The sequence below is a fragment of the Odocoileus virginianus genome, chromosome 13 (assembly GCF_023699985.2).
Source record: "Odocoileus virginianus isolate 20LAN1187 ecotype Illinois chromosome 13, Ovbor_1.2, whole genome shotgun sequence".
Taxonomy (NCBI): domain Eukaryota; kingdom Metazoa; phylum Chordata; class Mammalia; order Artiodactyla; family Cervidae; genus Odocoileus; species Odocoileus virginianus.
Genome location: NC_069686.1, coordinates 517,153 through 542,574, shown reverse-complemented (window position 1 = coordinate 542,574; position 25,422 = coordinate 517,153). Strand labels below are relative to the sequence as shown.

At 37.3% G+C, this 25,422-nt stretch overlaps 1 protein-coding gene across 3 annotated transcripts in view; it reads left to right on the top strand.

Moving 5' to 3' along the window:
- Positions 1-20,594, top strand: part of NAB1 (NGFI-A binding protein 1) — a 47,748-nt gene extending 27,154 nt beyond the window's left edge. Inside the window, exons 4-8 of one of the 3 annotated variants that reach the window (XM_070475851.1) lie at positions 3,465-3,516; positions 12,540-12,629; positions 14,259-14,418; positions 16,400-16,516; positions 18,053-20,594. In XM_070475851.1, coding sequence (XP_070331952.1) covers positions 3,465-3,516; positions 12,540-12,629; positions 14,259-14,418; positions 16,400-16,516; positions 18,053-18,141 — 508 coding nt within the window. In that variant the 3' untranslated portion in view covers positions 18,142-20,594. Of the gene's footprint in view, positions 1-3,464; positions 3,517-12,539; positions 12,630-14,255; positions 14,419-16,399; positions 16,525-18,052 lie in introns of all 3 variants that reach the window. The other 2 variants (XM_020909971.2, XM_070475852.1) reach the window with 2 other exon arrangements.
- Positions 20,595-25,422: the final 4,828 nt, after the last annotated feature.

Below are 25,422 nucleotides of genomic sequence, written 5' to 3'. Positions count from 1 at the left end.
TTGCCATCTGATGAGATTAGCTAAAGAGATAAAGACTTCATTACCCAGTATGCAAAGGCAAATTGGAAAATACTAGGTTACTAGTGAGTGAAGTATGGAATATATGTTTGAAATAAACCTCATGTTGAAAAGCAGCAGTGATTTTAAAATTTAATGTAAACATACACATAATATATTCTTCATCTTACCCTCACTTAAACCCTAAGCATTGTCTGTAGATAGAGGAACATTTTGATCTTGTTCACTTGGCTTCATATGGACCCTGATTTCCAGTGCGTGCTCAGCTGTGCTTGCCACTGCTTCTGTGAGGAGATGAATTAGCGTGACTGAGTGTATATTGAAAAAACCATATCTTGAGTGCCCTTCCCAGCTCTAATAAATCACATTCTCTGGGGATGGAACCTTAGAGTCCAAACTTTCACAAGCAGTTGCTATGATTCTTGTGCGTGTTCAAACTTGAAAACCACCTAGACAGGCACTTGCTTTCATCACCATTATTTTCCCTAACTCCTAGTGGCTTTGTCGTCTGTTCCGTCAAGAGCGCACGTACTTAGAAATCAGCAACAAGTAAAATTATGCAAAATAAATGATCAGGGTAAGAATATACAGCAACATTAGAGGATTATTTACAAGATTTTTTTTTTTAGTTGAATGTTCAAGAGCTGATTTTTGTGACATTTTCTTCACTGTGTCATACAAAATTTTCTGACATTTACATAAATAAATTTCTTTAATCAAAGTAGTACGTGTACATGGTATATGAAGTCTTATTACACAAGTCTTAAGTACACAAGGCTTATTACAAAGCAGTTACCCTGCTTCCCCTTCTTTCTGAATACTAAGACCCAGAAACCACTGCTTTCAACAATTTTTATTTTTTATAGTATTTATTTACATTTGTATATTTTTTTTTTTTTTTTTTTTTTGATAAATAAAACCAAACGTTTATTTACACCAAAGAATTCCAACACTGGATCTTTCACATATGAAGGACAAAGTATTATATATATACACACAGCAAGGGGTGGCAGGGCTGTAACAAGAGAGTTTAGTTTTCCCACAATTACAGGTCTACCATTTCAGTTTCACTGGAGATAGTGGCTCTGCTCCTACCACTCAGATACATTTATAAACCTGAGGGGCAGGTCTTCTCATTGGATGGCGTATGAGGGAAGGGGAAGGTAGGAGGAAATGAAGGTAGAAAGCTGAAAATAAACTTCAGTGGCCACATCTCTCATTAGCTCTTAAAGAGTTGCTAGCATGAAACCTACATAGACAATGTTTTCCTTTTGTAAAAAGCAATAAGGTATGCCCAATAACTAACTGAATTCAAAAGGGCCAAGTCAAAGAAAACTGAAAAAGATTTTACCTTCCCCCTCCTACCAGCTATAGAGCATATTGGGAGATGAAAGGGCAGAGGACCAAGGTAAGGAGTCTGGGAGGGATGGTATTAAAGTTTTAAACTAAACAAACTAAATGAGCTGGATTTAGGTTAGGTCAATAAGACATGATTCAAACTGCACGGAAGCTTTCAGGACCTGTCTGCACTTTGGGTAGATTTTTAGCTTCTCAATGTAACTAAGACATATTTCCACTAGATTCACCAGGATAACCCCACTGAAGCACTTTTGGAGTAAAGTGATGTAAGTGACTAGCAGTGCACTGCTTTTATAGGTTGGGTCCTCCCTTTCTCCTTCCTTCCCACCTCCCTTGAAGAAGCTACATTTTTGTAATCTCTGGAGAAGAGTGTGAAGTACACCCCCCCTCCCCCCCAGAGTGTGGGATGGTAGGGGAGCAATGGTGAGCATGGGAAGAAATCTCCACCCAAACACAGCGGCTGGAATTGAGGCTGGTTTATCTTTGATCTTTAGTGATGAGAAACTGAATTTGGAAGGGGAGAAAAAAATTTGTGAAATAGTCCACCTGCAGATAATTTTTCAGGGAATCCCCTGAGTTATGAAAAGTTCGAGTTAAAAAAAAAAAAGAAAGAAAAAAAAAGAAAATCAATCACCAGTCACGGCTCACTGCAAGAGAGGCCATGGAGCACCCCTATTTCTACACTGTTGTGAAGGACCAGGCTCGAATGGGCTCATCTAGCATGCCAGGGGGCAGTACACCTGTCAGCAGCGCCAATATGATGTCAGGGATTTCTTCAGTGCCAACCCCTTCACCCCTTGGACCTCTGGCGGGCTCACCAGTGATTGCTGCTGCCAACCCCCTTGGGATGCCTGTTCCAGCTGCCGCCGGCGCTCAGCAGTAACGGCCCCTTCTGTCTCCTGATGCCTGAGCAGAGGTTGGGGAGTCCACTCTCTCCCTTGATGCAGCTTGCGCCTGGCGGGGAGGGGTGAAATACTTCAGAAGCACCGTGTCTGAACCGTTGCTTGTGGATTTATAGTAGTTCAGTCATACATTTGTATATTTTAAGTTAAATCATTTTGCAATACGTAAGACTTTCACATTATAAGTTGAAACTAAGTAAAAAGCTGATGCCAGAAGTTGCACTCTCGTTTCTGTGTTTTTTACTCTGTTCCTCTTCTCATTGTTGATAGTTTTTATTAGTTTCTTTTTCATCCTTCTAGTGTCTGTCTATGTGCATGTATTTCTCACTTACACCTTTTGGTTTTTTTGGAAAAAAAAGTAGCATGTGTCTACATTATGTTGTATTTCATTCTTAGTTTAACATGTCCTAGAGATCTTGCTGTATTAGTACAGATACATCTTCGTCACTATTTTTTTAACAGCTTCAGGAAACTGCATTATGTGGATCTACCATGATTCATTTAACCAGTCCCTTGATGGACACATGACTTGTCTCTAGTCTTTTGTCATTATAAGTAATACCACATTAACCTCATACATATTTTGTTGATTCTGAGATGTGTTTTTCCACATTTTAACATCTTTTGTGTTGAGGTATAACTTAAAAATTTATGAGTTGCCATAGTTGAATTGGCGGTTAGATTTGATGTTTGTGTATGTGCTTCTGTGGGATAGATTCCCAGCAGAGGGATACCTAAAGATCAAGGGAAGATGCATGTATAGTTCTGATATATAGACAAAATGTACTTTAATCTCATGTAGCCTTAGCATTCATCTTAAATGGTCATTATTGTCATTTTATTCTAAGTTGTACTGATTCATGAAGGATCTCATAGAATACAGTCCTCGATTTTTTCCCTTTTTCATTTTATGGTACTCATTAATACTGAGTATTTTCTGTTTTAGGCATTCTTAGGTAGTGGCCTTTTAAAATGTATAATGTAGTTGTGTTTGTCTGTTTCCCCATTGTTAACTTAGAAATTATGAAAAGTCTCTTTTTCATTATTTAATGTTCATTGTGAATGTCTTACTTCTGGTGGCAAGGTTCCAGAGTTGTTTGTTTTGGTGGAAGTTTATAGATTTAGATGCCTTTAGAAAAAATTTGTTACCTTCTCAAATTTTTCTCTCTCCCTCATTCCCCTCAGGTCAAAATGTGGAGAGAGAGATGAATTATCCCCGAAGAGAATTAAAGTAGAGGTATGATTATGTGTTATCTTTTCTTATGCTAATAGTGTTTGCTTACTAGTTCAACTGAAAAAGAAGGAATGGTCCCATCAGCTAGTGAGAAAATGTGAATTGTGGAATCTGAAAAATGATACAGAATGTGGTCACTTTGAAGTATCTGTAGTAATTTGAACTAGGATACTCAGAAAACTCCTAGAAGGAAACAGCAGTGATGAGCTTGGGGCCCAGTCAATTTATCAAAGGTTGATTTGTAAATAGTTGTTTCTTACAGATTTAAAACTCCTTACTGGTTAAACTGTCCCTTTTATAATTTTATTTATATCATTAGTCATCAAGTAGACTCAAAGGAGCTAAAGTTTAATTTCTTTATATTAAATATCTGAGAGAAGTGACACTTCAGTAGCTGTAAGTTATGAAAACTTTACTGTAATTAAAAGCCTCTTTTAGGGTATAACTACTGAGGCTGTCTTTCTGATTTTAGACCTGTGAGTGGTAAGATGAGTTGAGCAAGAAAAATATGTTTTTCTTAGGGCTCTCAGAACTAGTTTCAGAATGACTGCTCTTTAATTTGGATTGATACTTTTCTAAAGGCCAATCTGAAGCAGAGCAGGCAGCTCCTTTTTTTCTTGGACAGGGGAGAGAGGTCACTACTCTTGGTCATTCATTATTTAATTTCTTGTTAAGGAAAACAAGCTGTGTTTAACTACCCTAAATTTCCATAATCAGGTTATTCTTGCTAAGCATCTGATTGCCTGCAATAATCTTTCATTTATACCAAAGCCAGAGTTAATCTTTTAAAAACATACATCCCTTTTCTTGCTTAAATCTTTCTAGTGGCTGTCTACTCTGCCTAGAATAAAAGCTACATTTTTTCCTGAGCCTCCGAAGACCCCGCCTGAGCTGACTCTGACCCGACTCTCTAACCTCATCTGCTTCCACACTTCCCCATTCTTACTGTGTCCCAGCTCCACTGACCGCCTTTCTGTTCCTGGAACACGTCAGACTCAGGTGTGCCTCCACGCTGGCTGGCTGTTGCCCCCCCCCCCCCCCCCCCTCCCCCGGATCTCTCTCTAGGTCTTCACACACGGCTTCAGCTTGTAGGCTTCAGCTTGTAGCCGTTTCCTCGGACCTCCCTGCTTGCCTCCTAAAGAGGCACCGTCACCCCCCCATCGTGTCTAGGCTCTCTGTCCTGGCGGGGCGTGTTTGTTTTCATAGCGCTTTCCCGTGTCTGAAACTCTTACGGGTGTGTTTTTAGTTTGTTACTGGTCTGCCCCATTAGGTGAAAGTAGAGCCCTTATCTGTCTGTCCACTACTTTTACTTAGTTTATAATAGCGCCTTGTGTGGGACTTAAAGTCTGTTAGATGAAATCATGAATGGCCATGAGTAAATACCTTTACGTTCTAAAAGCTTTAGCCATACACAGTGGTTCTCACTAAAGAAAAATGTCCAAAATGAGCGTCTTTTTTAAAAGTGTGTTTATGTTTGTAATCTACTTCAGTGTTAACTCTGGAGTAATGTTTAAGATGGGTTAACCTCACATATAGTACTCAAAAAACTTATTGAAATGACCTAAGGCCATTGAACGAGCTAGCTAGTGCAATATTTTCTCCTGTTGCCTCTCAAAATAATGAGTAAGAGAGGATCTCTGTGGATTTATCTGTGGGTGACTCTGCCTCTAGAAGGGAAACTGGATAAACAAAGAAACTACTAAAGGGTAAGTGGAGGATTTAGAGGCAGGAAGGTACAAAACCTACCCTGTGGCCAGGAAAGGTAATCAGTCAGCTACTGGGTTATTAGAGAATATGTCTGCCTCTCTTTCTCAACCATTGACCCTCCACACCATTGTGACTCAGGCCGTTCTCAAATTTTCAAGCCATGGTTTCCTTTTGTCTAGCTTCAGAGGTTACTGGTGAACACTGAAGTCTGAGATCATGAATCTCATGGACTCATGTTGGAGCTATAGTGTTTTCTTGTTATGCTGTATTGATAAGTCTTTCTGACCCTCTCAATAGCCCTGATCTGAAATGTAAGCTGATTATTTCTATATCCAGTTACAGTGTTTTGGATTTCTTCTTAGGAGCTCACAGTGTTAGGTTGAAGTTAGATGTGACCCTTCCAGTCCTTTATGTTCACTAGAGATATTTGAGTTATGCGTGCGTTTTAAGTTGCTTCAGTTGTGTCTGACTCTTTGCAACCCTGTGGACTGTAGCCCGCCAGGCTCCTCTGTCTATGGATTCTCCAGGCAGAAATACTGGAATGGGTTGCTGTGCCCTCCTTCAGGGGATCTTCCCAACCCAGGGATTGAACATGCATCGTTTAGGTCTCCTGCGTTGTCAGGCAGGTCCTTTACCACTAGCGCCATCTGGGAAGCCCCAATTGAATTATAGTTCTATATGATTAGTTTATTACTTTACTAGACTTCCCAAAGTCATTTGCACAGTTGTGGATTTAGAATTAAGATAATCATTGTTTCCTTTTTCTGTGAATAACAGTTCTAACCCTTCCTAAACAGAGAAGTGACTAATAAACCCCAAGTGTTCTTAAAGACACTAAACTCTTGATTTTAAAAATGAATAGGGACTTTGGCTTTGAATTTAGGACAGCTGTTTACTTTTGTTGGTTTATTTTTTTGTCTTGTTTTTGCTTAGTGTTTTTTTAAAAACTTGTGTATTGCTGAGCATTGATTTATGCAAAATGTGTGTTATGCCTGTGTGTATACCTACACATGTATATAGTGTAATGTGTAATGCTTTGTAAAATATACAGTACTGGCATAAATGGTGTTATATGCCTGTCCCTGCTAGGCACTTGAAATTCTCTTGTGTATAAATTCTCTTGTGTACTCTAAGTCAGATTTGAGATCCTGGAGCTGTTCATTTGGTTTCGGAAGCTGACACTGAGGTAGTTAGTATTAGCAGTTTAGGGTTACACTCCCCTAAGAAGACCACCAAGCATTAGTGCTTTATTTATGTCTACCTTCTCTGTGGCTGCTGGGGTGGGGGGAGAATTTCTGGCATGAGAAGATTAGGGGAGGCTTAATGAGGAGATGCCATCTGAGCTGGATTTTAAAAGAAGGGTAGGATTTCAGAAGATAGGGATGTGGGGTGGAAGGTGGAGGGGCATTGCAAAGAAAGACTAGCATGGGCAAAGACACAGAGGTAAGAAAATACTCTGTGTGTTTAGAGAAAAGTAAGACCAGTTTTTCCAGAATATATGGCTGACACAAAGGACGTCATAAGTAAATGAGAAAGATTTTAGAATTCTCTGAGTATACTGTTTGTCTTATTTCATTTGAGTATTGTTTTGTGATTCTTAGCTCATTAATTCTCTATTAAGAAAAAGTTATATAAAAATAAGCTTAGCTTATTGTAGTGTAAGATTCCTAATTACTAGACTCAAATTAATGAGTCCTTTTTTTCTCTTCATTTTTCCAAAATTTTTGTCGGCAATCAGTGAGCATATTTGCCAAGTGGCTAAGTTTTTTCAATCTTAAAAAGATCGTTTTTAAGATCTGTAACATCGGAGAACAAAAAGAAATGTAGTGTCTGATAGATGAAATAGAAGTAACTCAGAGTAGACATGGAAAGGAAAGAGAAACATTTTCTTTTGCGCCATTCTCAATGCATGAGAATACACTAAAAAACTAGTGCTTTATTCACGCTCAGTAGTTGCCATATTTTCCTGATCTGTTGGTGAGAGGTGGAGTGTAACAAAATGTTAAAATCCTTGTCTGATTTTTCTCTTATTAGATAGAGAATATTATCCATCCATATACATATATAGTTGTTCTCCCTAAGAAATAGTTAACTATTTATTTGATTTGTCAGTGTTGAGTGTCAGTATACATGTTGTGAAGTACTCAGGATAATCTCTTATTCTTGAATAGTGTTCCTTCCTGTAGGGATATAAGATATTAAGAAACGTAGAAGTTTGGAACTTTATAATTCCTGGAATATATGAGATAGTCATGGAGAAAAAAGGCTGCTGACTTCCGGAGGCCTTGTTAGGGTAGCCTGTCACTTACTATACAGCCTCTGGGGAAAGCCTCTTTGGCCCTATATGTTAGTGAGGTTTGGGAATATTTCTCCTATTGAGGCTAGATCGCCATCCTCTGTGAATCCACTTTCAGCTAAAATGCTAATGGATTACATTTACTCTTTTTCATTAGAGACCTCAAAGCTAGCTCTGGGTTATTTGTGGAAATAACTGATTTTATTGAATCTGTTATGTGCCTGTCCCTCTAGGCATTTAAAATTCAATATCACAAACCTTGTCTACTCTGTATGAAGGCTTTATGAGTTCCACTTACAGCCAAGGATAAACCCAGAAAGGCTCAGAAACTTACCTGCCTTTTAACATTGCTATCTAGTAGCCAGAGCCTGGCCTTCAAATCTAGGTCTGACTTGTAAACTTCAAAGCAGCACCACTCTCCTGGGTGCTGATGATCATTCACGAAGCACCTAAGGTGTGAAAAATGCTTTCCTCCTGCTAGAATGGTAAGAGTGGCAAAATGTGCACAAGACTGGGAGTCTGGGCAGAGGGAAAGAATGACAGTTATTATCTAATTCAAGGAAGTTATGCATCTTGAGTAGAAAATCTAACAATGTAAGTTACAAAATGTAATAACACCATTTGACATACTCATTTTTTAGAATGAAGAAGAAACAGTGCATTGGGAAGATTAGCAGAATAAATCAAGAAAAATTAGTTACAGTTTTTTATACTCTGTGACAGATGTATTTAAGAGGGCTTGATTGCAAGTTAAAGGAGATGAAAAATCAAGAGCCAAAGTCGCTGACTCTCTTGCCTTCCTCTCAGTTATAACATTAGTTATGAGTGGATTCAGTTGATATCTTTTCTCTTTTATCAAGAGCGTATCCTGTGAACAAACCCTGTCCTTTCCTCCAGTGTAATAAACATTACGGTAGGAGAGAGGGAGGATGAGTGAAACAAGCAGTCTTAGCCCTGGTGACAGCAGCTGACTGAATGGACTGTTACTGTTTAGTCCCGTCTCTCAGCTTTCTTCGCTCCCTGAAATCGCCGGAGACCAGGCGAAGGGATGAGAGGTGACAGCATTCTTGGTCCTATGTGGGCTGGGAGTGCACAGCAGTCAGGGATAACTGGAGGAGAGAAATGAAGTTTGTTAACAGAGACCAGAAAGTCAGCGGATTGGGGCTTGAAAAAGGACTTAGAGGAAGCATCTGCTAGCAGTCCCCACGGGGTGGGGGTGGGAGAGTGAGGAAGGAGGGGGAGGAGGGTCAGAATATCCACCTACGCTGTTACCAAGCTTGCTGAAAGGAAAGCTGGTCTAATTTGATGTAGACTCTTCCCCTCTGGATTAGAAAAACAGAAGCATTACAATCTGCTATTCATACAGAAAGTGTGAGTAGAAAAAGGGAAAATGCACGTGTGAGACTAAGAACATCTGTTGGAACAAGTCTTTTTAAAGATAGCTAAGCAGTGGTTTTAAAGCGAGTTGCTAGTATTTTGTGGAAAAGGATGAGGAGGGATGGGGGTGGAGACCAATGAGATGAGAGTAATTAGATCAGGAGCAGCATCCCACCCTGTATATTTTATTTTCTCAGGGCTCAGACTCAGACTTTCTCCAGTAAGGGAACACAGTGATTAATGACAGCAGCCAAAAATGGCAGGAAGACACATTGCTCATAGCATGGTACAGCTGGTTCCTGGGGAAGGAGCTTCAGAAACATGCTAAGAAGAGTCCTGTACCAAACATGATTTGGAAAGAGACCATTTTCTTGGGAAGGTTCTCAGTTTTATTTCTAAGTTGTATGTTTTGGGGTACCTTAAACTTACTTTCTATGTCATGAAGTGAAAGCTACTCAGTCCAGTAGTTTTCTCATCCATGATGAACTGTCAAAAGACTGGGACAAAATTGGGATGAGTAATGAACCCAGCTGAGAGAGACCACTGACCTGTGTTCTTTACTGCTTATTGCATGCTTTTCTTTCTCTTTATTAATGATGGAGCAGTGTCCATTTTGTAAAAACTTTGCCCATGTCGAGTTTGAGGTTCTCCCAGCTTTTCAGAATCCTCAGGGTTAATAATCCCGACAGTGGTGCAGCCATATATTTCTATAGCAATGTGGATTTTCCAAACCTTTACCATTTGCATTATTTTATTTAATCCCCACAAATTTCCATTGAGCAGTTAAACTATGTTTTAGTCTCCATTTAAAAATGGGGAAAACTGGAAGCAGTGAGGTTAACTTTCCATTCATCTGTTGATGGACGTTTAGGTTGCTTCTTGTGTCTTGGCAACTGTAAATAATGTTGCTGTGAACATTGGGATGCATGCATCTTTTCAAATTAGTGTTGTTGTTTCTTTGGGGTATATACACAGGAATGGAGTTGCTGGGTCATGTGGTGGTTCCATACTGCAAAGCTACAGTAACCAAAACAGTATGGTGTTAGCACACAAAAATAGACAAATAGATTAATAGATTAATGGAATAGGATAGGGAGCCCAGAAATAAACCCACACACCCATGGCCAGTTCTGCAGGAAGGAGGCAAGACTATACAGTGGAGAAAAGACAGTCTTTTTAATAAGTCATGCTGGGAAAACTGGATACCTACACGTAAAAGAATGAAATTAGAATATTCTCTAACATCATATACAGCAGTAAGCTGGAATGGATTAAAGACCAGACGCTGTAAAACTCCCAGAGGGAAACATAGGACGTTCTCTGACAGAAACCTTAGTAACTTATACATCTATTCTGTATCTGTCTTCTAAAATAAAGGAAATAAAAGAAATGCCTCTAGTAACTGCTGTTAGCTTCACAAAGGTGGCACCTCAAGGGTTTTATGGTTCTGACATAGGCTTTGAAGCCAATATCTGTAGCTATAAAATGAGGGAACTCTAGGGTTGTTTGTGGGATTAGATGAGACAGTACAAGTAAAATACAGGACATAGGTAGGAAACTGGTTGATTGCAGCCACCGGGAAAATGATAGCTGCTCTCACTGATGTTGTTTTCTCCTGGCTTACCTCGTTGAACTTTCAAACTTAAAGGAGGATTTGTTAAAGATAAAGCTGGGTTTTAGGTCTAAATAAATTCTTAGGTGAAAAGTGGAATGACTAAGAAAAGTGTACTTTTTGTTTAAATTATATACACTTCTATAAAATTTATTCTAGTTCAGTTAATGATTGTATTCTATGCATTCCTTTGAGCCCAGGGTCCTTGGTCTTGTACAGGCTTAGAAAGGTGGCTATTCTTAATTTAGAATGGCTGATTTGTATATCAACCCACCATGGAGCTACGTAAGACTATTTCAAGATGTTAAATTTACTTTCTTTTGACTCTAAATGACTTTATTTCATGTCTCTGAATTTTTAAAAAATGGACAGTTATTAATAATTACTAGGAAATGAATTTGAGTAGACGCAATATTTGAAAACATGAGATTTGCAGTGGAGAAACAATTTTTTGCAAAGACCCTGATGGGGAAAATCTGAATCAGTATTTCATACTTGAAATAGTATAAATAATTTGTTATTATTACATCTTTTTCTGCTCTGTTATTATATAACAACTTTAGTTTTTCATTATTGACCCTTTGCTACAAACATAAAGCTTTATCAAACAAGGAGAAAAATGTTTTGGAAGTTAATGACAGTATCTTTGAGGATCTCTTGAGTAATTTTTAGTAGAGTTAGTAAAACCATGTTATCATGATGTTTGTAGTTATAAATTTTATATGGAGCACTAAACAGGCAAAGAAATTTGATAAAATTAGTAAATAGATTTGCATATATATAATATGTATATATGTATGGTATAAAATGGAAATAAGTTGAAGTGTTATCCAAGAGGAGAGTGCCCCAAGTACACTCTACTTAATATAAGAATAGATATAAATAAGTATATATAAGAATACCAACTGATATATTTATTCAGTAGTTATTGTATGCTAAAGGCAGTATCTCATTTGCTTTATCTCACAACAGCCCTGATAGATAGGATAGGTTATCCTGATTCTCCATATGAAGAAACTAAAGTTCAGAAGGGTTAAGTTACTCATCCAGTGTCATGTAGCTAGTAAGTGGTGGTGGAATCAGAACACAGGTAAAGGTCTTTCTGATTCCTCACTTCATTGTCTGTCCTGTGAAATGGTAAAGGAGAAATGTCAAGTCAGCTTGGAAGAATTCTGCAGAAATCTGGGTTGGAAGTTTACTTTGGATCTTTACACATTATGTATAACAAAATAAATTCCAGATAGGTTAGAGAGTTAACATATTAAAAATGAAAGAAACAATAGAATAAAACTTTAGAAAACTGGGGGGTAGATTTGAGTACCTCTCAAATCTCCAAAAGAGAATGTCTTTTGAATTGTATAGTAATAGAAGAAATCACAAAGTAAATAAGTGTATATTCAGTATAGCTACAATACGTAAAGTTAAATTTTTTTGACTATCAAAACAAAAATATAAATTGACAGAAATTAAGAAAACAACACCCAGTACTGGCAAGAAAGACTGTCATACTTTGCTTAGGATACAGTAAAGCAATAAAGGCCCTTGAGGAACATATGTGATGGACATAAAAGTCTTCATCCTTTTGTACCAGTTCTACTTCTGGTAATCTGTTGTATTTTAAACTATAGAAAATGCTATTTCCATGAAAAGTATTTTTGCAGTATTTTTCATAAAACCAAAAAATAAGGCAAATAATCTAAATGTCCAATATGAAGATGGTGATTAAACAGTCAGACCACCAGATGAAATGTTATATAATCATTATTATCAGTGATAATAAAATCTGTGTTTCAGTGTAAAACACTGTGAATGTATAAACTTTTTCATCTTTTTCTCCTGTTTTTATTGAGGTTGCAACTGTGGAAATAAGGTAATTAATTCTACCATGAAAGACTGAAATGAAGTATTGTATGTTAAAATCTTAATCTTGATTTTTCAGATATCAGGATTAAGGTGAATTTCTTTGCTTCATCTTCTGAGTTTTTGATAATATGGTTATTTTAAAGTAAAAAGTACATATTCTTTGACCCACAGGATGGGTTTCCAGATTTCCAGGACTCTGTGCAGACACTCTTCCAGCAGGCTAAGGCTAAGAGTGAGGAGCTCACTGCTCTTAGCTCACAGGTAACATCAGCCGTTAGTTAACACTTCATAACAGCTTCGGTGGGTGAAAAACTCAATGGCCCCTTCAGCTAGCTTCAGTTTTAAATTCAGTTTCATCCAAAGACTAAATTTATTCCTGGTTGTTTTTACAATGTCATCTGATCCACAGCTGTGTCAACAAGATAGCAGTATCAGCTAGGTTTGGTCTGCTTTGTGAGCAGAACCCAGGATCTGCTACTTCTTCATTCTTTGAGGTTTTGTAGGAAGTAAGACAGATTCTCTACTTAAGAAAACTCAGAAGAAGCAACTTACTATCAGGAAAACAGCCATGTTGACTCTGCATGTATTATAGCTCTGAGATAAAACAATTCTAGTTTTCAATAAAATAGTAATACCAACGTTATAGCTAATGTTGAATCATTTCAATTCATGTGTAATGAAAAACTAATATGTACTTTCAGGTGCTTTTGCTACTAAGTAATTTTATTGTATACACAGAAATTAACATTTTTAAAAGTCATTTTTGCCTTTTAGTAGGTACTGTAAGTTTTATTCTGATTGATCTTCTCACTTCTAATGACCAGTTTGCTTTTGGTCAGATTTAGTGGTGCCAAGTTTTGTGTTTTCTTGTGAAGAGGATGAAAAATAAGTTTTCTTCCTCCAGAAATCTTATTGAAATTTTATTAATTAGTAATAAATGAATTGGAAGTTATGATTCCTTTTAATCTGGTTTATTTGATTCAGAAAAATAGTCATATGTGTTAGCATATTTCACCTATTGATTTTTACTATTGCGAATCAGGATTATTGTAACTAATTTTATATAGCATATTCCTTGTATGAGTCTCCTGTGTATGAATCCTCTATGTAGCATAGCAGCGATTCATACCTGTGCCTTTGGACTATTACCTCCTTGGCAAAATATCACAAATACAGTGCTCTGAATATCACACACAGGTAATTTAGAACAGTGCATAGAGAAGGGACTTAGAAAACACACGTAGATATAAATTTACATGTCAGCCAACTAATTGTGTATTTTAAAACATGTCATTTGATGAGTGGTTGGAAAATACTGCAGTTTCATTCCATGATGAGGGTGAAGATCCTCGTTGGCACTGAGGTTTTTCTGCATAATTTGCATTGTTTAATTTTGGTGGGAGGTGTGTTTGTCTGGTTCTTCTAGACAGCCGTTTTACACCTTTTCTCCCCCAAACATACTGTCATCATATCGGAGTTTGTGTAGTGCCAAATCCTAAAATAAAAACGCCAAGATTCCACCCTGTGTTAGAAGCAGTTTATAGCAGATGGTGCTGTTGCTCTGAGGTTCTTTTTTTAAAAAAATCTTTAAAAGGACTTGGTACCTTGGAAAACAAAGCTAAGGTTATTCTGCTTTTGAGCTAGAATGGAATTCTCTTTATAGGACTGAGCAGAAAGCTTTTTTTCCTTTTGTACAAAATCCAACATTCTGTGTTTTAACATGATGGTATAGACATCGGTGCATATTTATGGAACGTGTATACCACATGAAGTGTGAACTAATTTTAATGAATACTAAATATATTTGCTGGAGTCTGAAATTGGCATCTTTAGACCATTAAAAAATCTAGGATGTTTTAGTTATTTTATTTTCGCTTTACTTACTAGCAGCCTGAAAAGGTGATGGCAAAGCAGATGGAGTTCCTTTGCACCCAAGCTGGCTATGACCGGCTGCAGCATGCTGAAAGAAGACTGTCTGCAGGACTGTACAGGCAGAGCTCAGACGAGCACAGCCCTAACGGTCTGACTTCAGACAGTGCCGAGGGACAAGGTACGTCCTGAGAGGGACCCGCACCTTCAGTGCCGGCTGCTCTGGGCACTTCAAAGAGAAACAAGCGAAAATGTGCTTCTAGTTCTCTATCAGAATTTTTAAATTGTCCCTTTTTCTAAAGAGGAAAGAATTCTTCCTGCAAATTTAATTTGTAGGTTTTTTTTTTAACCTTGTTGTTTAGTTGCTACGTTGTGTCTGACTCTTTGAGACCCACATGGACTGCAGCATGCCAGGCTTCCCTGTCCTTCACTATCTCCCGGAGTTTGCGCAGACTCATGTCCAATGAGTCGGTGATGCCATCCAACCATCTCATCCTCTGTCACCCCCTTCTCCTCCCGCCCTCAGTCTTCCCCAGCATCAGGGTCTTTTCCAATGAATCGGCTCTTTGCATCAGGTGGCCAAAGTATTGGGGCATCAGCTTCAGCATTCGATTCATCCTTGCAGTGAATATTCAGGGTTGATTTCCTTTAGGATTGACTGTTTTGATCTGCTTGCAGTCCAAGGGACTGTGAAGAGTCTTCCCTAGCACCACAACCCTAAACAAGAGCTGGCCCATGTAACTGACATGTATTTTGTAGAGGGTGGATGGGAGATGTAAACAGTATAGATCATTTTTCCTCAAGAAATTAATTCCATGGGAGATGTTAATCATTTTTTAAAAGACTAAAACTTTATTTTTTTAAGACTACATAAGCAGATTTGTCTGAAATTTATAACATTTGGTTCCTAACAGAGTGTGGTAACTGTGTCTAAAATACTATGACAAAATAAGAGATTTGAAGAGAGTATAAGAAGGGAGAGACTTGTAGAAATGTCATCTTCTTTCAGGCTTCATGTTGTTCTGTAGACTCGGAAGATATTTTGTGTGGCGTATACTTCGGAAATTGTTCTCTTAAACTCTTTAGATGTAAAAGGCTTTGCTTCTTGAGTATTTTAACCAGTTTTTAAATTACTTCATTTGTATTTGCACATGAAGAAAATTCCAAGTGACTGTCATGCACTCATTCAGCAAATATTTTTTTGTATCTCCTGTGTGCCACACTTCTAGATATTGAAAATGTAGCGGTAAGTCAGATAGACCCTGCTCCCTTGGGGCTTATGCTCCAATGGAGAAAGATGGATAGCATCGAAGTATCAGAGTAGATCCTCTAGTTTCAAATAGTGATAGTGTTTGAAGAAAAGCAACTTTGTAGGACCTTTTTTATGTATTACTGTTATACCCTTTTAGAGAGTGGTTACTATAGTCAAAAAAATAAGATTTCTAAATAGGAATACCATCCTAACCAGCCTTCTTCAACTATAGAGTAAAACATTACACGTTAGCAGATCAGAGTAGTGGTGAAGAACATTCTTCCTTTAAAATATTACAGAAACTTTAGTGGAGGTCTTGTTTAACTTCTCCAGTCATCCTTGACAGTTAAGATTAGAGTTAAGAAATGTTAGTCATTCAGTTGTGTCCAATCCTTTGCCACCCCGTGGACTGTACCCCACCTGGCTCCTCTGTCCATAGAATTCTCCAGGCAGGAATACTGGAGTGGGTGGCCATTCCCTTCTCCAGGGGACCTTCCCGACCCAGAGATTGAAACCAGGTCTCCTGCATTGAAGGCAGATTCTTTACCATCTGAGCCACAGAAGAGATTTCTTGTCAATAGAATTTGTTATTACATGATTAATGACCTACCTTTGTAAAATGGCTACACTAATAAGAAAATGCCTAGAAATCTCAGTCTTTTGTTTCATTTGTGATTAGCTTGTCGAAGTGTCCTGACAGAACAATAAATTGTGAGACTAGCTTGAATTGCCATTTCCTTCCTCAATTATTATCTTAAATATTTCTCCAGCTAGCATTTAAATTCTTGAGGGCCTGTTGACTTTCCTTACTTATTTCTTAAGGAGTGTTCAGGCATTTCATGGAAACTTATTTTTAAGAAAGCCGTGATGCATTTTTAATTATTCATATTCCTTTTTTTCTTTTCATTAGGAGAAAGACCTCTGAATCTCCGAATGCCTAATTTACAGAACAGACAACCCCATCATTTTGTGGTGGATGGGGAGCTGAGTAGACATTACTCCAGTGAGGCACAGTCCCACTCATCAGGTGAAAATGTAGGCTGTGATTAGAGGGAGTCATACTTGAATAAAACGTATTTTGATTCTAATCTCCTAACTTCTGTTTGTCCCTCCTTAAAAAGGGGTCATTGCTAATACTGTTACTGGTCAGTTTTCTCGCCTTGGAAATAATAGATTGCCATATTAACAGCCAGTTTTGCTTTGTTTTGTTTTTTTTGAAAACATGATATCCCAAAGAATAGACAGGGAAAAGCTCTTGAAGGTTGAGATTATTTTGATTACCTATTACATGAATGGTGGCTTTATGCAAGATTGTAAATCAGGTAATAAATGACTGGCTTTAGATATTATATTCCCTTTTCCAGCCTTTCATAATATGAAATTGATTATATGTTTGCTGTCTTGCTAAGAGAACCACTTGTGTTTTTCTAAAATCTAAACTTTTCAAGCAACTGCATTTGGGAGGTGATATTTGTATTTCAGAAGTAAACTGAATTTCATAAAAGGGCAAGCCGTTCCTCATATAGTCGCTGTTTTCATGTTTTTATGCAAGTAAAGTGAGTTAGAGTTAAAGGTATTAGAGACCAACACCATTTGAAAGAATCCAGTATTGTTCAGTCTGAGTTAAAGTAACTTTAAGAGTCACTTGAACTCAGTTGTCTCATCTGTAAAACATAATTTCTGCTTCATTGAATAGTTAGGAGAATTAAACAGGATAACCTGTATGAATTGCCTGGCTGATAGGAATTCAGTAAATGGTAGCTACTATTACTCTTTGTATGCTGAATTTCTGTACAGAGAGGGACATTCATAAAGTCAACTTCCCAATCTCAGCTAAGCTATTAATATTGGTTACTTTTCTAGAATCCTTTTTACAGTGTATGTGTGTATCCCCCAGTATTAATACTTCACATAAATACTACATTTTATTGTCATTCTGTAGCGTGTGTTTGAGGTTCAAATAATTATTCATGTAACTCTTAAGGAATGAGTCCTTATGAAAAATAGAATCTTCATTGTTTTATCCCTGTTTCTCCCACATTAAGGTTTTGTGACTAGAGAAACTTAAAAGTAGTCCCATGTTTAAACATGGAAAATGTCTTTCTGCCTCATGTCTTCACTGGTAGTAAATATTTTGGCCAGTAATTTGTTGTTTGTGAGTGACCAGTTTTATTTTAGATATTTTACTTATCACTTTGGACCAAGCATTAAATAAAAATCAGTAAGTTCTATATGCTGTGTGCTTTACATGAGTTTTGTAATTTAGATTTCATACTACCATGTGTAGATCCTATCCACATTTTATAGATGAAGACACTAAGGCTTAGAGAGATGTGTAACTTGCCTAAAGATGTATACAGCTAGTAATTGGTAGAAATGGAGTATAAATCCAGAATCCAAAATTTTAGCCACAATTTTATAAACATAAAAATTTTATACGGAATTGCAGTTACGAATAGTTGATACTGCTTGCTTTGGGGTTTGAGTTTGGGGGTTTCTTTTTGGGTTTTTTTGTGACCTTTGATTTAAAGTATTAATATATTTTGTGTTTCCATTTTTATAGAGAGCCTTGGGATTTTAAAAGACTACCCTCACTCAGCTTTTACTTTGGAAAAGAAAGTCATCAAAACAGAGCCTGAAGATTCAAGATAGCTGTGATTCTTCACTGTTCTCTGGAAACGGCATCAGAGCTAAGGATAATGCTCCATCATAGAAATAAGCCTTAATAACCAATGTTGCCTCATTCAGCACAAACAGATTTCATAGCCAAAGCATAAGGACTGATACAGTAGTCTGGAAACCAGGAAGACAAAACTACAGCCACAAAGGAGTAAATTGAGAGAATGTTGCAATCTGTAACAGAAGTACTGATCCACATTCCTGTGTAAGTCATTTTATGTGGAAAGGCTTACAAATTAATACTGTAAGCATTCATTATTTAAGAATGTACAATGTATTTGTGTAATTTATAGAAGTAAAATCTAGATGTTGAGACCTGTTTGGACCAATAGATGTGGATAAAGTTTATTTTACTTGAAATTTCATTGTCTGCTTTAAGTGTTTTACATAAATATTATTGTATGTCAGAGTTTAGAATCTTTGCAGTTATAAAAAAGAAAGTTTAAGTGATGTAGTTGTTGGCAAGGTTGTAAATGACTTTGGAAAAATGGAAAGGAGATACTCAATTTAAGCCAAGGAAAATATTGTAGTTTTAATATCTGATAAAACTGATTTTGTTTAAATAGGAAATGTCTCATTTCTTAGCAGTCAGATGTCATTTTTACTGGCTTAATTAGGCAATAGTTAATAAATACTGGAGTAAAGTTTAAAAGATGAGCAATAGAGTAGAAAAATCTCTCCTACCTGGTTGATCCAGGTTGCGTTCTGTGATAGCTACTTAAAGGGTAACGAAAATACGAAGCTGCTCCTTGGACAGAGAACCTGAAATAGATGGACCGATGCACAAAAGCCTTGACTTAAACACTGTTATTTCAGAACGTGTTATAGATTGAGACATAGTAAGTTAATCCTAAATGTGATAAGAATGATGACTGTTAACAAAGGCTATATATATAGTAGAGTAAGCACTGTTTTATATCCAGAAATTCCTGTACGTAGAAAATCCTTTTCTACATACCAGAGTCAGAGAAGCTAGATGGTTCTCCCTGGGGAACATCTTCCCATCCAAACTGTTCACAGTTGTGGACGACCGGTGCATCCACATTTGCAGGCATATTTCTATGGAGGTTTAGTTGACGCCTATATTCATTATTTATTTTACAATTTCATTTTTGTATACTTTTTGGATTTATGAATGCAGTTTTTTCTTAAAACTCAGTTTAACTTGAAAATCGGTTTTAATTCTCCCTGTTTAGTTAGTGGGCTGTATACATATATATGAGTGTGCTTAAATGTTAATAACATACTTGCATACTTACCAGAATTTCCCATTGGAATCCATAGTGAAAAACAAATACTACTTCTACCAATGTATGTTTTTTCTGTTGGCTTAAGAGGAGAAGATGTTTGACAGCTTTACCTCCTTCCTCCAGATTTAAACCCAGATATTGCCCAGGAGAGTGTATTGACTTGGAATTGGAATATGTGTTTTTTGTTTTCAATTCTGCTCTAGGTCATAACGGAATAAAGAATATTAAGTTGTAGTCTATTATATTAAAATTCGTCAGCCAGATGTCAGATGAAATGTCTGCATTGTAGTCCCGGATCACTGTCACATATGTAATTCCTTTTTCGTGTGGATTTGTAGAATAGCTTTACAGTAGAGACACCAGTAAACAACTTTTATACTGTTAAAAGGCTTTTTTCCCCTTCTTAAATGTTTTAATTGTACCATAGTGTTTTGCCCACTGAAGAAGCTTTTTATGGACCTTGCAACTTTGTTGCTAGCTTGAGGTTGATAATTGTGGTTGTTCACTGTATGTAGAAATAGTATGAATATGATTTACATAGATTGTTCAGTTTTTAATATTAGCCATAGAACTGGTTAGTATCTCAGTAGTTTCATGAAACGTTTCCTGTATTCTAATCTATTTTGAGAAATTTTGTGGGTTTTTTTTTATTGTGTCTTATAGTTCAAGTTTGTAGATTTTAATAAGCAACAGTTTTTAAAGATGTGATAAATCTTCCAACTAATATTTATCTGTCTTTCATGACCACACAAACTGCACCTTTAAATCCATGAATAAGTTTCCTTAAGTATCATCCTTCTCTGGTCTTCCTGTGCTGGGTGATAGGGGGAAGCACAAGAAAAATTTCAGTAGAATCCAGTTTTTATTTTGTAAACACTAATGTATTAAACTTGCTATACATTGAAGCAAATAATATATATTTTTATTTGAATTGTATATATGAATTGGATGTTATAACTAGTCGATTTTTTTCACTGTGTTAGAGGTATTTTCACTGAACAAGGTCAATTGGTTACCTCAGTATTACAGCCAATATAGTCCAAGGGACCATCTCTCTCAAGTCTCCTGTTGTACTTTATTATGTGAAGCCCTCGTTTCTGTGACTCTCAAAGCTGTTGGTGAGGTGGGATGAGTGCACTTGCTTCCTGTGGCAATAAAGACTTCGTGTGCCTCACACATCTATGTTTATAGAGCTCTCTGCATAGCATTCCTCACAGTAGTGCTAGCCTACCTGTCTCCCCTCGCATTTGCTCTGGGCATGAGTGTTAGAACCCGGGGCTTCTGTCTTAAGACTTACTGTCGGCGGCCTTCATTTCTATAAGGTTATCTAGCAGGCAGGCAGTCAGTTTACTCTGGCTCTCAGAGAATTTGGTTTATATTGTTCTCACTTATAAGAAGGTTACAAAGACATTTTGAAAACTACCCACCGTATCTAACCAACTAAATAAATAAAAAGGGGGAACATTAGGATTTAACACTTTGCAAACATACTAATATTTGCAAAGTGTTAATGTGACTTGGCCTCAGTATTAAGGGCTATATATGAAATTGAACTAACCTGTGGTAGAGAATCAGCAAAAGCCTTGCTGTGAAATTGTAATGGGTGAAGTTTGGTAGATTAATGGCTTCAACGCAGAGCCAGTGGCTCGGGTGAGGGTGGAGGCCGCAGAAAAACTATAAGACGTGATCTTTGCCCTTTGGGAACCCAATACCTAGTTGAGTGGGAATTATTGTCACTCAGATAAAATCCAGATTCCAGTGTGTTACAGAGGGATAAATAAGGAACTGACATTTAACTCAATTCTGTGTTCAGTAGGCGTAAAAGTAGGGAGTAAAAGCTTTACAGGTGAAAGAAATCACATTTAGTGAGTGAGACTGGTGATGAGCCAGGACTGGAAAGATGTGGGGTGTGCCTATAAAGCTGTAGTGGGCATGCATTTCACTTGGAGGTCACTTTTTTAAAAGTTACAAAGCTGAATGCTTCAAAATAATGCTTGCCATGGATAATCATTCTTTTGACAGTCCCAATGAACTTGTGAAAAAGCAGGGGCTTAATGTGTTAAGACTGAGGATTATTGTCAGCGGCCTTCATTTCTGTGAAGTTACTCGGCAGGCAGGTGCTCAGCGGCTCTTCTGTCAGAAAGAGAATTTGGTTTATATTGTTCTCACTTAATGAGAAGGTTACAAAGACTTTTTGAAAACTACCCACCGTATCTAACCAACTAAATAAATAAAAGGGGGGAACATCAGGATTTAAGACTTTGCAAACTTACTAATATTTGCGGAGTATTAATGTAACTAGGCCTCGGTATTAAGGCTTATGCTTTTTCCTGTCCTTAATTAGTAAAACCGCCTAGGGAAAAGCTCTAGGATTTGGTGATTATGAGCACCTAGTGAACCTTTACAGTTTAAGAACTGAAGCCTAAATAAGCATGTAAGGAGTTTCCTAACATGGTCTACTCACTTAGCTACTCAAATGTTTAAGTGTTACTGACACAATACCCATTGTGCTTGTGATTTCACTTAATACTGCACTGACTCTTCAAAAGAAAATCAACCGAGGTATTAACCTAGTGAAACTAGGAGGTCTGTCTCTTATAGGAAGTGAATTCATCAGTAAATAGCTGAAGTTGGAGTTGAGCAAACATGTTTGTGTTTGTAACAGCTTGAAGCGTAAGACCAAATATGGTAGCTGCTATTTAACTAAAAACCACCTTATGGTCCAGCTGTGTGCATGGGTGGTGTTTCAGGGAATCCAGACTTATTTATTTGTTATTATCTGTGGGTGTTCTCATAAATGAGATTCTTAAGTGGGCCTCCAAACTTAATAAAAGAATGATCCAATGTCAAGAAATTTGTTTTTTATTGTAAATATGCTTAATTTCAGAAAACCTTACTGTTGATTATTTTCTTAGTGGCTCTATAAGATGATTCTTATTTTACACTGAAACGATCAAAAGCTAAATGTAGTGTTTTTCTTTGAGTATGCAGCAGTTACAGCTTTAAAATCTCTGGCCTCTGTTTCTACTGACCTACAAAAGTTTTTTTAAAAAGAAAAAACCACCTCTATGGTGTTTGAAATTTTTTGTGCAGAGAAAGCTAATCAAGTTTATTTTGTAAATTCACTATCAATTTATTAAAGTTAGAATCCAAAAACTTACGGTGTTTTAAGTTTTTAAGTTTATCTTATAAATTTTTTTTCTGTCTATAAGCTTAGCAGTTTTTAGGGAACTATGAATAATCAGTTGGTTCCATTTACAAAATTGGCTTAAAAATCCCTTATATTTTTATTCTTTCATACTCTTCCTGTCTTCTAAGGGCCACAATTTTGAATTATTAAAGCAATATCCTATTGAATTCTAGGTCTCCTGGTTGGGTCTGTTTGATCACAGCTTCCAAGGTTATTTTTCTGACAGCGAAATAATCTACTTCCGAGTATTGCTCCCAATAAGGTTAAAGGTCTAGTTTTTACCAATTCATCTTAATTAGTGGAAATTTTTATGACATTTTTGTAGCAACCGCATAAAACTCAAGGAACATCACAAATGAATTACAAAAAATACTGATCTTAGTTTTATTGCAACATTCAGATCAAATATTTAGTTATGATCCTTTTTCTGTTTTACTCTTACTGCCTGATTCCAGACACTTAAGTGAGAAGTTACCTTGAATTTTTTTAGTCTACTGTATAATTTCTGTCTATTTAAGTTTTCCAGTGTAGCTTCTCAAAAGAATTGATTTCTTCACAGTATCAGAAATAGTTAGTTGAATGCTGCCATCAAACATAATATTGCAAAATGCAGATTAAGGACATGTAACACTGGTTTAAGATGATACCACCACACAAGTGTTAACAATCAACCCAAGAATTTTTCTCATCAGCCTATTAAGAGTGACAGATTTTTGTCAATTTCCTGGTAGTGCAAACAATTTGGTACTCTACCAAGGCTAGTTTTGCTGTGGGTGAGCACCAGTGACGGTATAAGTTAAGATTGTGCTTCATATTTACACATTCTGAAACTTTATGAGTCATCTTTGCATTAAAAGTTTGCACCTCATAAATTTATGCTTAAAAGTGCCATGTTCAACACCCACACACAATCCTAAGCAAGTAAGGCCATTCTCTTGTAACTGTCACAGACAGCCTCTGCTGACAGGTCATTTAGGCTCAAGTATGTAGGAAGATATTTAAGTAGTGCACACGTAGGTGGAATCTTACTGGTAACTGGCTCGGCTGAGGATTTTATAGTTTTCTGAGACTCCATACCGTCCTCAACTGTGAACTCTTAAACCAAACATCTGTGGTCTAGCCCCATACCCTGTTATTCAGTAGCCTTCCCAGAAGACAGTGATTTTTTTTGGGTGACATGTTCTGGTACCGTAAGCCCTCCAGACTCCCATCATTTTAGTTACAATTCTAAAGAAAGAGGTACAACACGCTTTTTACCCTTAAGTCTCTGACAACATAATGTGAGCATGTTTTCCATCAGCAGTTAAAATGAACGAGGTCATCTTTTTCCTTTCTGAATTCAGCCAGTTATTCTATCAGAATATGCTCATACATTGATTGACGGAACTTCTGCATGCATCAGCTAATTCTCAAGTTGGAGCACATCTTTCTGCTTGTTATCAGTGAGAAGACAGCTTGACTGATGAGATAGACCTATCACAGATATAACCAGATACTTAATTCCAATTCTTAGAGTTTTAAAAAACCATTCACTTGTAAAATATATATATATATGTGTGTATATATATATAATTGTGAAATCTAGTTTATTCTCCTTTCCTGAACTGAGTGGAAAAATTCTGGAAGTAGCACCTTTATTGAAAGCTTGCAGGCTATCTTTATCATTACAGTTGTGACCTAATTAATCCATTTCCACAAACCAGCAAATTTGGCACTGATTTCCTCTTTTTATGAAAGAAAAACTACATTGAGAGGTTTGGAAGCTCATTGATAGCTTGAGAAGGAATTAATTTGCAGGTGACAGTTGTTTCTGCTTTGGTTTCTGTTCTTAAAGAAAGAAAACCTCTGTGCATTTTAAGCCCCAAAGTTGCCTCCAGCTCCTTTATGTGGACCGGTGTGAGGGCTCCAGTGAGACAAAGAAGGTTGAGGAAAGAAGCAGCATAGGACTGACAGTCTCAAGTATGAAGATTGTTATTTTGTTTCTTTAATGGACAGTCTTCAGAGAAATCGTGTGTCCCAGCCTCAAATATAAAGATTGTTACTTTGTTTCTTTAATGGACAGTCTTCAGAGAAATCATGTGTCATTTTGTTAAGTATTTTCTTAAAACTCCAGGGTTTTCTAAATATGGCAAAAATTACCATAAACATTTTTTAGTCATGCGTCTGAGAACAAAGTGACTATCAGAACAAATTAAGGTATGGCTCCTGAACTTGAAACATGTATAATACTAAACAGATGACATTATTCAGGACAAATTCAAAGAATAAGAATTACAAACAGCTCACATCCAGACCCATACTCTGCCTTCACTGCAGGGCACGTGTACCTGGAATGGGTATCGTTGCCAGCTGTCTTGGAGGCTGCTTGCGGGGTCGGGGGTGGGGAGGCGGACAGTGAGCTCTGCAGGACACTGCGTTTGACAGGCCCTCAGTTTGTCTTAGTGGAGCTGGGGATCAGGAAAGTCTGGAGCTCGGATCAAGACAGGGTTCGTGGGTTTGGGCGCTAAACTGTCTCCACTGTTCGTGGGTGGAGCGATCAGAGGGAAAGAGCACGGGAATAGGAGAAAGAGTCCTGGGAAATACTAACACGGAGCAGGCGGGATGAGAAGAGCTGCCAGACACGCAAGAAAGGGCAGTTAGAAGAGCGGAGAGAGGATTAACCCCCAGGAAGCTACAGAGGAGGTCGTCAGTCAGTCAGTGTAGGTGAGAGCAAGTAGGATGAGAACAGGCTGTTGGGCCTGATTGTTAAATAGGTCTTTGGTAACCTTTTAAGAGAGTGCTACCAAACAGGGTAATGGGGGGAAAAGAACTGAT